Below are 14873 nucleotides of genomic sequence, written 5' to 3' on the forward strand. Positions count from 1 at the left end.
TCCTAGCACGACTAGGAAAGCGCAGGTGTGTGAGTCCCGTTGCGGCCGGCCTCTCACCCAAGCACCTCGCTGTTTTAGTCCCAAGATTTGCGGCTGTTCCAGCGTTTTCTGCAAAGCGCAAGCCCGTACAGTTGCCCGCTTGCCTGCACACAAAAGCCGTTTTTACGGCTACCCAGATATATCCCGAGAAGGGCGTGATTTCTGGTGTCCCGGCCACGGCCGATGGTGCTATAAATGTAGTGTCGATGCCCACTCCTCAGTGCCCATCCCTACACACAAGCACAGCCCTACACTTAGGGCTCGCGCACATAAAATCGACTTAGGTCGATTGCGCTTCCAACATAGTAAAAGTGCCCACTTCCCAGTGCCCACGAACACTATGTCTAACAGATCACAGGCTCTCTGTAAAAACAAGACCTGTGAGCGCGCGCGCTGCTCAGGCAGACAGCGCGCCCAAAGCAGTAAATGTGCCCGCTCCCAGCCCACATCTACTCGCACACATGAGTCCCACGGGACTTTCGCAGTCCTCCCTCACTCAGCTAAGCACTGTAGTAAGGTCGAGGACGAGCGTTCCGCCCGCTGTATTAAGCGCGCCCCCCGCCTCAAATGCCACAGGCATAACGCCTATGTTTGTGAGCCCCGAAGCGCCTCTGTCGCACGGCGAACAGAGCGCGCTCTGTATCCGGCCCTTAGCCAACCATGCAGAGGCATGGGCAGCGCTTCCAGGGGTTTCGGACTGGGTCCTAGGCATTATAAAGAGAGGCTTCTCGCTACAGTTTTGTCGACGCCCTCCCCGCTTCACAGCGCGCGTCGAAACTTCGGTGTCGTTGGAAGTAGCACACCTACTTCGCGCCGAAATATCAAAACTGATATGCAAAGGGGCGATAGAGCGTGTTCCCCGAGCTCAAAGCGAAGGGGGGCTATACAGCAGATACTTTCTAGTCCCCAAAAAGGACGGCGGTATCAGACCCATTCTGGATCTAAGACAGCTAAACAGAGTATTAGTGAAACGCAGTTTTAAAATGCTCACGACCAGCAAAATTCTCGCGCATGTTCGCCGAGAAGACTGGTTCATGTCGATAGATCTGAAGGACGCGTATTTTCAAATACAGATAGCGTCACATCACAGGCGATACTTGAGATTCGCCTTCGAGGGTCAGACATACCAGTATACAGTCCTGCCCTTCGGCTTGTCCCTGGCACCTCGTACATTTACGAAATGCATGGACGCAGCGCTCGCTCCTCTCAGACTCAGAGGCATGCAAGTGCTGAACTATTTGGACGACTGGTTGATCCTAGCTCAATCACGATCTCAGCTCGTGGAGCACAGAACCATTTTACTCGATCACCTCGAGAATCTTGGTATCACGGTCAATTAGGCGAAGAGTTCACTGAACCCCAGTCAAACGATTTTGTTTCTGGGTATCGTTCTGGACTCGCAGTCTATGACAGCGTGGCTGTTGCCACAGCGCGTGCTGCACATTCAGCGCGCGGCGAAGTCTTTCCGCTGCGGCGCTTTCACCCCGCTCAGGAAGTTTCAAAGGATACTGGGTCTCATGGCCTCAGCATCATCAGTTCTCCAGCTGGGCTTGCTCCGCATGCGCCCGCTGCAGTTCTGGTTGAAAGCGCGGGTGTCCGGTGTCAGGGCTGTAACTGTTTTACAGCCCTGGTGCCTTGGATGGAGGACGACTGGTACCGATCAGGTGTAAGCCTGGGGATTTCCTCGGGAGTGAGGATGGTGTCGACAGACGCATCCACCTCGGGATGGGGAGCGCTGCTCGAGGGCAGACCATTCTTCGGCCTGTGGTCGGAACGAGAAAAGCTCCAACACATAAACTGCCTAGAAATGCTGGCAGTGCACAACATGCTGACGCGTTTTTGTCCCCACATCAAGGACCAACACGTCATAGTCCGTTCGGACAACATGGCTGTGGTGTCCTACATAAATCGCCAGGGCGGTCTGAAATCCACATCCCTGTACAGGTTGGCGAAACGCCTTCTAATATGGGCTCAGCACAACTTACGCTCGCTGAGAGCAGTGCATGTACCTGGGCTTCAGAATGTGGGCCCAGACAGACTGTCCAGGAACAACGTTCCCCCGGGTGAGTGGTCTCTACACCCACAAACAGTCCGGCTGTTGTGGGAGAGATTCGGCAGAGCGGAGGTGGACCTATTCGCGTCCCACGAAAACGCTCACTGCCCCGCGTTCTTTTCCAAGAGCGACAGCGCGGCCCGCTATACACTTTTCCCCCCGTCTCCCTCCTGCCACAGGTTTTGGAACGGGTCAGGGAAACAAAATGCCCAGTGCTGCTTGTAGCACCGTTCTGGAAGAACCAAGCATGGTTCCCAGTCCTGATGCAGTTAGCAGACATCGCTCCATGGCCAGTGCCGTTGAGGAGAGATCTCCTCTCGCAGGCCGGGGGCTCGATTTGGCACCCACACCCGGAGCTGTGGTCCCTTCATGTGTGGGCGCTCAACGGATATCCGTTGGTCTCGCAGAGGGAGTCATGAATACCATCACTCAGGCTAGAGCACCGTCGACTCGGCGGCTTTATGCTTCGAAGTGGTCGGTTTTCTCCGGCTGGTGTACAGCTCAGAGCCTATCACCCCTCGAATGTGAGGTAACGGAGGTTCTCTCCTTCCTACAAGAGCTGTTGGATAAGGGCAGATCCCCTTCCACGCTCAAAGTGTATGTGGCGGCTATTTCAGCGTTCTCTGGTTCAACGCTGGGTCAGTCACTGGGAAGGAACGATTTAGTCATCCACTTCCTCAGGGGAGCTAGGAGACTGAATCCACCCAGACCTCCTTCAGTCCCTATGTGGGACCTTTCTACGGTTTTGGCGGCCATGAAAGGTGCCCCTTTCGAGCCTATCCTGTCTATTAGCCTCAAACATTTGTCTTTCAAAACAGTGTTTTTGATGGCTCTCGCTTCAGTGAAGCGCATAGGCGATCTGCACGCGCTCTCCGTGAGCCCGGCGTGCTTGGAGTTTGGTCCTAATGACTCTAAAGTCATACTCAAACCTAAGCACGGCTATGTGCCGAAATCCCTCAACACGCCGTTTCGGGCTCAGGTTATTTCCCTGTCTGCCCTGCCGGCATCGAGTGAGGAGGGGGACTCGAGTTTTCTTTGCCCTGTTAGGGCTTTAAGAGCTTATATGTCCCGCTCTGCTGTCTTCAGACAGACAGAGCAGCTCTTTGTCTCGTTCAGCGGACGTTCCAAAGGAATGGCTGTTTCGAAACAAAGTCTATCCAGATGGATAGTTGACGCCATAGCGCTGGCTAATACTGTCAAGGGCATTCAATGCCCGTTGGGAGTTAGAGCGCACTCTACGAGAGGCGTTGCCTCCTCGTGGGCTTGGTCTAGCGGGATTTCCCTACAGGATATATGTATGGCGGCAGGCTGGGCCTCACCGTCTACATTTATCAGGTTTTATAACCTAGAGGTTCCCGCCTTACAGGCTAAGCTTTTGTCGGTGTAGTCGATTCAGCTGTCTAGCTAGATCTCTGAAATCGCAGGCGCAATGCGCTACCGACTATCTTGGGCAGAACTGTGTAAGACCCACATTTCCCACATTAGTTCAGGCTCCCTACCCTGTCTATGTGATGTCATATTCGCGTCTGTGGACATGTCTATATAAGGACGGAGGGAATCCCCTCTTGTCTTTAGACTCTCCCTGTGAGGTCATGTTAAGCCTGCGGACGCTACAGTATAGGGAATTAAGTCTCCCCTCCCTTATTCCCTGACTCTGTGTGAGTCTATCTGGTGATTATGCACTGTATGCCTGAAATAGCTTCCGGTGATCGGTGTTTTTATCCCAGCACGCACGGCGTTTTACAAGGGGTTCCCGTAGCGTTTTAGTAAAAACGCAGTACGAGAGAACTCTCGTAAGAGAACGTACTCGGTTACTAACGTAACCTCGGTTCTCTCTAGAAGAGGGAACGAGTACTGCGTTCTCTGCCGTGCGTATGGTTCACTCTGGTTCGCTTCGGCGATCAAAATCAAGTGAATCAGCCTTCTCGAGCTCCTTTTATAGAGGTAAGCCACGCCCGTCTCGGCGGGAAATGGCGAGGAGGGCGCAAAGCGCCCTCATTGGCCTGACGTCACGTTAGGCCTCGCTCGATAGGCTTATGCAGTTGCCGCAGAGCAGCCAATAAGCGAGCAAGCTGTCTCGCCATGGCTGTGTACTGCTGCAACGCGCTTTACATATATGAAAATTAAAGGATAATTTTTTGCTTCAGTATTTCGTGAAAAGAGACTTTTCCCGTAGCGTTTTAGTAAAAACGCAGTACTCGTTCCCTCTTCTAGAGAGAACCGAGGTTACGTTAGTAACCGAGTACGTTTTTTATGGCTGAATTTTATAGACATGTATTTTCAAACAGCTAGTTTTTTTGTTCTGAATTCGTATACTGCAAATATTCAGTTTAAAAAAATACAGATTCAAGTTTTCAAGATGAAGAAATTCGGAACTTCAAATTCAGTTTTCTAAAATTCAAGTTCAAAAATTCAAGTTCAAAAATTCAGATCTTACAGAAAGTAGGTCACAGGTCATCCACAGGGAAGAGTTAACCCTTGTGCATTGTTCAAATGTACTACCTTTCGTTATGTTCGTGGCTGAAAACAGCCACTACTTTAAACTGCTGTAAAAATGTATCAGATAAATATTTTTTTCAATTTTTTTTGCATAAATCTATTAATCAACCTCAGTCCTGCTCAAAAATACTAAATGTTTAAAAAAAAATCAGGATTTTAACTCTTTAATTGCCAAATTCGTAAATGATGTCACCGATTTGGGAAAAAAACACACACAAAATGACTCATTTTCAATATAAAATGTGATTGTGGACTATATTTTTTTTTACCTTTTATCACAGTCTTGGACATGTCAAAGATTAGAAACAACATTGGTTTTGATGCATTTTTAGTTTTTCTGCAGCATCAGATTTTAACTTTTTCTCCCTCATTTACTGTTCGTGGCTGTTTTTGCCCCATTGACTTCCATTATAACCACATTTTTTGATTGCAAAGCCATGACACCATATAAGCATGCATTTTTGATTGTTGGAGGTTTTCCCTGTTGGGAAGAGGTAAAATTTGTAATTTTTACTGTTGATAACCAGGTGGCACCATTAACCCTTTAGATAGGCCTGTGCAAAAAAAAGCTTTAATTACAAATTTTAATTTGTACCTCCAAATTTTATCTCTTCCCAACAGGGAAAACCACCAACAATCAAAAATGCATGATTATATGGTGTCATGGCTTTGCAATCAAAAAATGTGGTTATAATGGAAGTCAATGGGGCAAAAACAGCCACGAACAGTAAATGAGGGAGAAAAAGTTAAAATCTGATGCTGCACAAAAACTAACAATCCATCAAAACCAATGTTGTTTCTAATCTTTGACATGTCCAAGACTGTGATAAAAGGTAAAAAAAAATCCAGTCCACAATCACATTTTATATTGAAAATGAGTCATTTTGTGTGTTTTTTTCCCCCAAATCGGTGACATCATTTACGAATTTGGCAATTAAAGAGTTAAAATCCTGATTTCTTTTTTTTTTAAAAATTAGTATTTTTGAGCAGGACTGAGGTTGATTAATAGATTTATGCAAAAAAAAATGAAAAAAATATTTATCTGATACATTTTTACAGCAGTTTAAAGTAGTGGCTGTTTTCAGCCACGAACATAACGAAAGGGTAGTAAATTTGCCCACGGTGTACTGTTAAGTTTTTGAAAAATTTCAAAGCATTTTCCCAAAATATGTGTCAAAATAAGATTTGTCACCAAAAATCATTCCATTTGCTGAAACACAGAGAAGGTTATGGCCAAATTAAGACTCAAAAATACCCCGTAGTAGATGAAAACATCCCCAACAGCACATAAGGGTTAAGGATCTCAGATAAGTCGAACAGAGCATTTTGGCTGCACTGCAGTAGTTTTCTGCCGCAAACGCGGTGGTGGTTCAAGAGAATCCGTGTATCTTTCGTTCAGTCGTTTTTTATTTAATATTAAGAGTAGAAAAATGAGAAAACAGCTTGAGTAGGCCTATTAGATTTCTAATATTCTAGTAATAATAGACCGCTGCAGCAGTTGCACGGAGCTTACAAAACGCGTGTATTGCAACTATAGGCTACATTTAATTTTCTCATCAAACAACTAGACTAACGAGTGGCTCGGTACAACAGAAGAGCCTAGAAAGGGCTTTTTCTCCGTGTAGACCAGCAGTAGGTCTGAATTTGCTATAACCTATAGGCTAGCCTATTTGTCTATTTTCTAAGTCACGTTTTATCATGAAACACGCTGTGATTTATTCCAAAGTGACTCGGGCATATATAATGCAACGTTATAACGTTAAATAATCTAAATGTCGACTTTCAAAAGTAGGCGCGCCAAGAAGGCTATTCTCTGTATTTTGGTTCATTTTTGGTGAGCACCAGAAAGATCTAAAGAGACCGAGACGCGCTAAACCAGCTCATCATGTTGTTTTATTTATTTTTCAATGACATGATATTTTGTAGTCATTTTGAATGTACACAAATAAAAATATACATTTTACTGTTTCGAATGATGTCATATTGTATGACTATAAATAACAGCAGTGGAACAAATCCAAGAGATGGCGCTCTCACACAACATAGTATCAGTTCTGGTGTTGCTTCATATCGCAGACTGTTCATTATAAAAATGAAACACAATCAACCAAACATATAAAAAGTTATTCTGCCTAATTTAATTGGTCTGTTGTACAATATGGAACCCAGACCGACCCCTTCCACAGCCAACATCCCTCTGTCCTCCTTTTCTTCGCTAACCGAGGAAGAAGTATCTACACCCCCTCCAGTCACCCTACCACCTGCCCTCTAGACCCCATCCCCTCACACCTTCTACAAGCCATCTCTCCCACGCTTCTCCCACCACTCGCACACATCATCAACTCATCCCTCCATACTGGCACCTTCCCTACAGCATTCAAGCAGGCTCGGGTTACTCCACTGCTTAAAAAAACAACGCTAAACACATCACTTGTAGAAAATTACAGACCTATCTCTCTCCTACCATTCATTGCGAAGACACTTGAAAGAGCTGTTTTCAACCAAGTAACATCCTTTTTGTCTCTAAACAACCAGCTGGATGTCAACCAATCTGGCTTCAAGAAAGGGCATTCAACTGAGACTGCATTACTGTCGGTCACTGAAGCCCTACGGATCGCAAAAGCTGCCTCCAAATCTTCAGTCCTCATTCTCCTGGATCTGTCTGCTGCCTTCGACACTGTGAATCATCAGATCCTTCTGTCTAGCCTCTCATCACTGGGCATCACAGGAACTTCACTCCACTGGTTTGAGTCTTATCTCACAGATAGGTCCTTCAAGGTCGCATGGAGAGGCGAGGTATCTAGAGCACATCAGCTGACCACAGGGGTTCCCCAGGGTTCAGTTCTTGGTCCCCTCCTCTTCTCCATCTACACCACATCACTGGGACAAATCATACAGGCACACGGCTTCTCCTACCACTGCTATGCTGATGAAACACAGCTCTTCCTCTCGTTTTAACCAGATGATCCCACAGTAGCTGCACGGGTCTCAAGCTGTCTGGCGGACATCTCGACATGGATGAAGGAACATCACCTGCAGCTCAACCTGACAAAGACTGAGCTTCTCGTCCTCCCTGCCAATCCGTCTCTACAACACGACTTCACCATCCAGCTAGAGTCATCATCAATCACCCCATCAAGGTCGGTGAGAAATCTTGGAGTAACGTTTGATGACCAGCTGACCTTCACAGATCACACTTCAAAGACAGCTCGATCATGCAGGTTTGCACTGCACAACATCAGGAAGATCAGGCCTTTCCTAACTGAGCATGCAACACAACTTCTCGTCCAGGCCCTGGTCATTTCTAGGCTTGACTACTGCAATGCTCTCCTGGCCGGACTTCCAGCATGTGCAACCAAACCCCTACAGATGATCCAGAACGCTGCAGCTCGTCTTGTCTTCAACGAGCCCAAGAGGGCCCACGTCACTCCTCTGTTCATCTCACTGCACTGGCTACCTCTCGCGGCTCGCATCAAGTTCAAGGCATTGACGCTTGCTTACAGATCTATCACAGGCTCAGCTCCCTCCTACTTTCACTCACTCCTACGAGTCTACATCCCTACCAGACGCCTACGATCGGTCAACGAGCGACGTCTTGTGGTTCCATCACAGAGAGCCACAAAATCACTTTCCAGAACATTCTTATTCATAGTTCCATGCTGGTGGAACGCTCTCCCCACCCTCATCCGGAATGCAGAATCCCTGACAACCTTCAAAAGACATCTGAAAACCCATCTCTTCTGTGAGCACTTAACCACATAAAAAAAAAAAAAACTTCCCCTTTCCCTCTAATACCTCACTTACCGGGCTTATGCTACTCTGAATAATGCCTGAACTTCGTATCTTGAGCACTTCTTGCGTTGTTTTTGTTTTTGCCTCTTCATGATGACTCGCTTAATCTAGTCCTGGTTTGTAAGTCGCTTTGGATAAAAGCGTCTGCTAAATGACTAAATGTAAATGTAAAAATGTAAATATAAAGGGCAAGCTGTGCCGCACACAGTCCTACTTGTTATTCCAAACATTTACCTTGCTGTGAAGACGCTGATTTAGCCTGGACTGTTCATTATCCCACCCACATTTTGGCTTAATCACTGTTATTATTAGGAAATGTATTTAGGTGTAGACAAAATCAGTTATGTTTATTTATAAATATGAACGTACCTCGCATTTCCCGGACACTAGCCGTTAGTCTACTTCTTTGGCCTATTTTTTTTAGCTGGCCGTTCTCAAAACTGTGTGTAAAAGCTGCGGAGCGCGGAGAGAACGCACAATGGCTTTTTTTTGGAAGTTTAGTTGCCAGAGAAAATAACACCGTTTTGTTTAACATCAATTGATACTCAATATTAATTAAATAAATAAATATAATATCAGAGAATGCACAAAGCGCATCCTTTTGAGATGTAAATTATAATACATTTTAACACACAAGGCCTACATCATAAAACTCAGAAGATTTTGTATTTTAATATATTATATTATAATACAAATAAAAAGGCATCATACTTCAGTCGAGTCCCAAAATACACGTAGGCATATAGGCTAAATCAGCGTCTTCACAGCAAGGTAAATGTTTGGAATAACAAGTAGGACTGTGTGCGGCACAGCTTGCCCTTTATATTGTACAACAGACCAATTAAATTAGGCAGAATAACTTTTTATATGTTTGGTTGATTGTGTTTCATTTTTATAATGAACAGTCTGCGATATGAAGCAACGCCAGAACTGATACTATGTTGTGTGAGAGCACGATGCGCGAGCGCCATCTCTTGGATTTGTTCCACTGCTGTTATTTATAGTCATACAATATGACATAATTCGAAACAGTAAAATGTATATTTTTATTTGTGTACATTCAAAATGACTACAAAATATCATGTCATTGAAAAATAAATAAAACAACATGATGCGCTGCGTCTCGGTCTCTTTAGATCTTTCTGGCGCTCACCAAAAATGAACCAAAATACAGAGAATAGCCTTCTTGGCGCGCCTACTTTTGAAAGTCGACATTTAGATTATTTAACGTTATAACATTGCATTATATATGCCCGAGTCACTTTGGAATAAATCACAGCGTGTTTCATGATAAAACGTGACTTAGATAGGCTACAGTCCGGAAAATAGGCTAGCCTATAGGTTATAGCAAATTCAGACCTACTGCTGGTCTATACGGAGAAAAAGCCCTTTCTAGGCTCTTCTGTTGTACCGAGCCATTCGTTAGTCTAGTTGTTTGATGAGAAAATTAAATGTAGCCTATAGTTGCAATACACGCGTTTTGTAAGCTCCGTGCAACTGCTGCAGCGGACTATTATTACTAGAATATTAGAAATCTAATAGGCCTACTCAAGCTGTTTTCTCATTTTTCTACTCTTAATATTAAATAAAAAACGACTGAACGAAAGATACACGGATTCTCTTGAACCACCACCGCGTTTGCGGCAGAAAACTACTGCAGTGCAGCCAAAATGCTCTGTTCGACTTATCTGAGATCCTTTACTCTTCCCTGTGGATGACCTGTGACCTACTTTCTGTAAGATCTGAATTTTTGAACTTGAATTTTTGTACTTGAATTTTAGAAAACTGAATTTGAAGTTCCGAATTTCTTCATCTTGAAAACTTGAATCTGTATTTTTTTAAACTGAATATTTGCAGTATACGAATTCAGAACAAAAAAACTAGCTGTTTGAAAATACATGTCTATAAAATTCAGCCATAAAAAACATTTCAATTTGTTAAATTTCAAATGTTCAATATTCGTTTAAAAAAAATCAAATTCAGAACTATTTAAACTACCACCTAAAATTCAATTTTGTTAGATTACACTTGCAAATAATTCAAATTTACACAATTCAAATTCAAATTGTTTTGTCATATTATGAGCTCCATAGTGGACTGTTTATCAGTTTGGACCAGTGCAGCGCGAGCCTGATCAAGCAACTGTTACTGCGAGATCCAGTAAATAAAGCATTTGAATTCACCACTGAAGTAATAACATCACTGCGAGATCTAGTGAGAAATATTCACATTTCTCCGTTATTAACGGATCAAACAGTGCTGACGTGGAAACCAGGAATAAACTGTGCAATGAATGAACTGTGTCCACAGATCAGGAACATTCACCATGGATTTACTGTAGTATACTGTCTGCAACCATGGACGTTTGGCAGGAATAGTAGGATAAAATGCCTTCAATTTACATTACGTCGGTTTTATTTTGACATGAATACAATTGCTGCCCTCAAATGTTAATCTGAACTAAAATAAACCTTTGTTTATACTACCAATATTACATTTCATTTTGTCCAAGGAGCTGTTTTCTTTTATTTGCTTCTAAGAAGAGTCAAGTATAGCTCCATCATTGCTCAAAGTAAAAAAAAATATCATATTTATGATGTTAGTTTTAATAAAATAAAATAAAATTATTCAAGGAAATTTCAAGGAAACGTATCTATAAGCTAACACTGGTCTCTCACCAAGACACCTGTTCTTCATCTCCTCACATCTTCATCACTCAATTTGTCTCCTCTGACCGTTGTTCTGTCTAACATTATTCCTGGCCTGTCCCTGCTTTCTTGGCTGCTTAGCAGGCTCATAATTGTATAGCTGTGCTCCGTCATATGAGTAAGTATGAACAATTTCCTCAGCGTCCGAAACGTCTTGCGATCCATTATTTCCCTGTTGTTTGAATCGACCGCTCTCCCTCATGTGACGTCACGCCCGCCACGCCCATTTTCAGATGCGGAAGTAAAATTTTCTCACAAAAACGACTCCAGAAGCCACTGTAGCACATTTAGAAGTTTTTTTTTTAAAGAAAATCTAGTTCCTACATTATTTTTCTATACATTGACTCATTGGGTCTTCTAACCTGCAATATGCCCTTTAATACTAATCTCTCAAAGACCTTCATCAACTGCGCTGTTAAAGCAATTGGTCTGTAGTGTGAGAACTCAGAGGGGTTTGTTATCTTAGGCACTGGTACTATACATGATGTCTTCCATAAATCAGCTTTCTTTTGCCTATTTAAATCCAAACAGAGACTCTTTTCTTTTCTTTTTTTTTTGGCCTGACAGTGAATGTTTTTATTGAACATTGATGGGTCAACACATTTTGGTAAAATAAATCATTAAAGTGGTTTCTTTTGATTAAAAATCGTATAAATGTAAAAGGGGCCTTTACCTCAGACTCGGGATAAAAGACTCACCAGGACTTCAGCAAAGTTTGTACTATTTTCTGTTTATTTTGAGAAATAAAGGAAATGCAGATTTTTCATTCAAATATAGCCTATTCATTTAAAAAAAACACTATTCAATTAAAAAAAAAACTAAAGATTCTGCAAGCTTTGAGATCCCATAAAAAATGTATTTTACAGTAGTAACAATATTTTTGATAATTTATTATATGAAATGATTAATGTGATGGTTTCCTTATAAATATGGCGGAACAAATGGAAAAGTCAGCCAGCTATTAATTATTGAATTGTTTTTTTTTTTTAATTATTGTGCCTGTAGTTGTGTCAACATTAGGGACAATTACCAAACTTTCTGATAATATTCAGAAAAACTGTTGCTTAAATTACCTTGAACAAAAGCGAAAAATCATTTACAAGACCTTTATCTCAAAATATATTCAATAACTGTAGCGATTCTCAATAAATTCAATAAATCTCTCTCTCAAAAACAAAAAACAAAAAACAAAAAAAACAAATTACATCAATAACATTTTAAAACCATGAAATATTAGATTAATTAAGCACGGAATCAACTTTGCGCTGCTGTCTGTGATAACGCCAAGAATCAGCCAAAATTCCATGTGAAACGTTTAGGAAAGTTTTTGTGCCATCTAGTGGTTTAAAGGGTAATAAAATCAAATGCAGCTTTTACCCCGGTGGCCTTTAGCTCTGTTGTACCATACTATTAATAAAACATGTTTTCTCTCCAAAACTAATACAAATACTGCTCTATAAATTACAGAAGTATTGACAGGGTTAATTTAATGGAGCAGTAAAATAATCTGCAGAGACCCAATGTGAAATATTTCTGTTTATTTCTCATTACCAACAACAGGAAAAGAAAGAGAGCAGCTTCTCCAGTATCCAACTGTCTGATTATGAAGGCCACAAAATTCAGTGATGGAGCAGTGATCTTTGACCCTGTGTGAGTATCATCATATAGGGTGTGAGACACATGAACACAGAATGCACAAAGGTTCAGACAATTTTACATTTCATATAGCTAAAGTTCTTTAACAAGTACAACAAGTAACAAGTGGAAGTCAAGATGCAAAGAAAGGAATTGTTAAATAATGCTTTCTTATGTTTCTCTCTGACATTTCTCTGTTAGACCTCCATTTACACAGAAATGAGTTTTGTTACATGTGTTGCATCAGTGTTATATTGACAATTATCCTTTAAAGGTGCCCTAGAATGGATTATTTTATCCTGGGGTGCCCTTATAATGTTAGTATGTTTTTTAGATAAACATTTGTTATAATTTAGAAATAAAAGGCATATTTCCTAGCCTGATTTCATCCTCTGATTTGAACACTCTGTTTGAAAGGGCGTGTCTGCTGTATGACTTCAGTGTTGTTGCCAACTGCTGTGATTGGCTGACATGGTTGCATATGAAATATCTGGCATTACATGTAGAGCTATCTGGAAAACTTTTACTATTACAGCTTTTATACGTTTTTACTATTACAGCTATCAGGATTAACGAATCATGAGAAGTTTTTTAAGTATTTAGATCTTTTCCCATCACATAAAAGGTTGCAGTGATGACCATTGAGCAGATGACAGCCTGTTGATCGCTTGAATGAAGATCTTATCACTGCAACGCGATTTACTGATGCATAAACAGTGTTGAACGACTTTGAGAGAAAGATTATCTGTCTGAACTTGAACAATTACACATCAGAAATTCACATAACACACTGGTTTTCCAGAGGCTCGGATGAAGGAGCTAAAAAAATATTTTTGTGTTCATTTGTACATCCAAACCCTGAGCAACTGCCATGCTTCGCTCGTTTGCAAGCCACGATGTCTCTCGAGGAAAAAACAATATCGCGCTGGATCTAGATAACACAGCGTAAATTATCGTTAATAAAATCACTACTTACGGCTTGTGGGAATATAACGTTAGTTGAAATTGCCCCGTTCGTCCATTTAAGACGCCGAGAGAAGTCTGGCTGCTTGATATTGTTCCAGGTTAGAAAAACAGTCCGTGGTGAAATGGGCAGAGCAACTAACAACTTCGAATTAAACTGTAGCAGTATCTGATTATAGATAGATTATAGATAGATCTGCCATTTTTCCTATGATCCTCCTCCTGCTTGTTTCTTCACCTGCAGAACTTCTGATGATTTGGCTGTGCAGTTTCGCCTGGCACTGAGCATGGGCTGGCATATGCAAATTTTTGGAGGCGTACATATTAATGATCCCGACTGTTGCGTCACAGTCGGTGTTATGTGGAGATTCGCCTGTTTTTCAGGGGTGTTTTTCAAAAACGAGATTTAAATAAGAAAGAGAAAACTATGGTGTTTGAGACTCACTGTATGTCATGTCCATGTACTGAACTCTTGTTATTTAACTATGCCAAGATAAATTCAATTTCACATTCTAGGGCACCTTTAAATAAGTGATGCACTGAAATTATTTATTTTAATAAATCTGAAACAAGAAATGTTGCTTAGGAATAAATAAAATTAGTGGTTCCCAATCTGGTTGTCATGACAAATTGCTGGAGGTGCCACAAAATCTTTTCTCTATAAAATATTTTAAATATTATTATATAAATGTAAGTGTTTTGTAAGGATACACTGATCGATCTGCCATAAATCAGCCAATAATAACTTCCAATGAAACGACTGATTGTCTCTAAACTTGTAATATTATGTTGATGACACAAATGCATGACTGCTCAAACCTGACAATGAAGCATATATATAAAGCATTTATATAAAGCTTATATAAAATAACTTTAAAAAAAATCAGGATCCACATCAGCTGATCAAGATTACAGGAAATCTGTGATTTTCTATTTCTAAAGGAAAGGTGGCAGGTTATTTAGACTTAAAATCTCCTCTAATTTTTCAAATGCTTCACCTGTGGCAAAGGGGACTTTTATGTGCAACAAGGAAATGCAGAAACAAGTTGAGTTTGCAGTCTCTTTTCATCTGCCGTCAGTCATCATTTACTTGTAATTTAATTATATGTAATCATTTAAGATAAAAACTGCTTTTTCTCCATGTCAGTGCTTCTATGATATTTTAAAATAATGGTTTCTGGTTT

At 41.6% G+C, this 14873-nt stretch overlaps 1 protein-coding gene across 1 annotated transcript in view; it reads left to right on the forward strand.

Moving 5' to 3' along the window:
• LOC311295309 (uncharacterized protein) overlaps nucleotides 1-14873 on the forward strand; it is a 98768-nt gene that overhangs the window by 20341 nt on the left and 63554 nt on the right. The window contains exon 3 of the mRNA XM_084416623.1: nucleotides 12652-12741. Coding sequence (XP_084272749.1) covers nucleotides 12652-12741 — 90 coding nt within the window. The remainder of the gene's footprint in view (nucleotides 1-12651; nucleotides 12742-14873) is intronic.

This window comes from Rutilus rutilus (assembly GCF_951802725.1).
Source record: "Rutilus rutilus genome assembly, chromosome: 1".
Taxonomy (NCBI): domain Eukaryota; kingdom Metazoa; phylum Chordata; class Actinopteri; order Cypriniformes; family Leuciscidae; genus Rutilus; species Rutilus rutilus.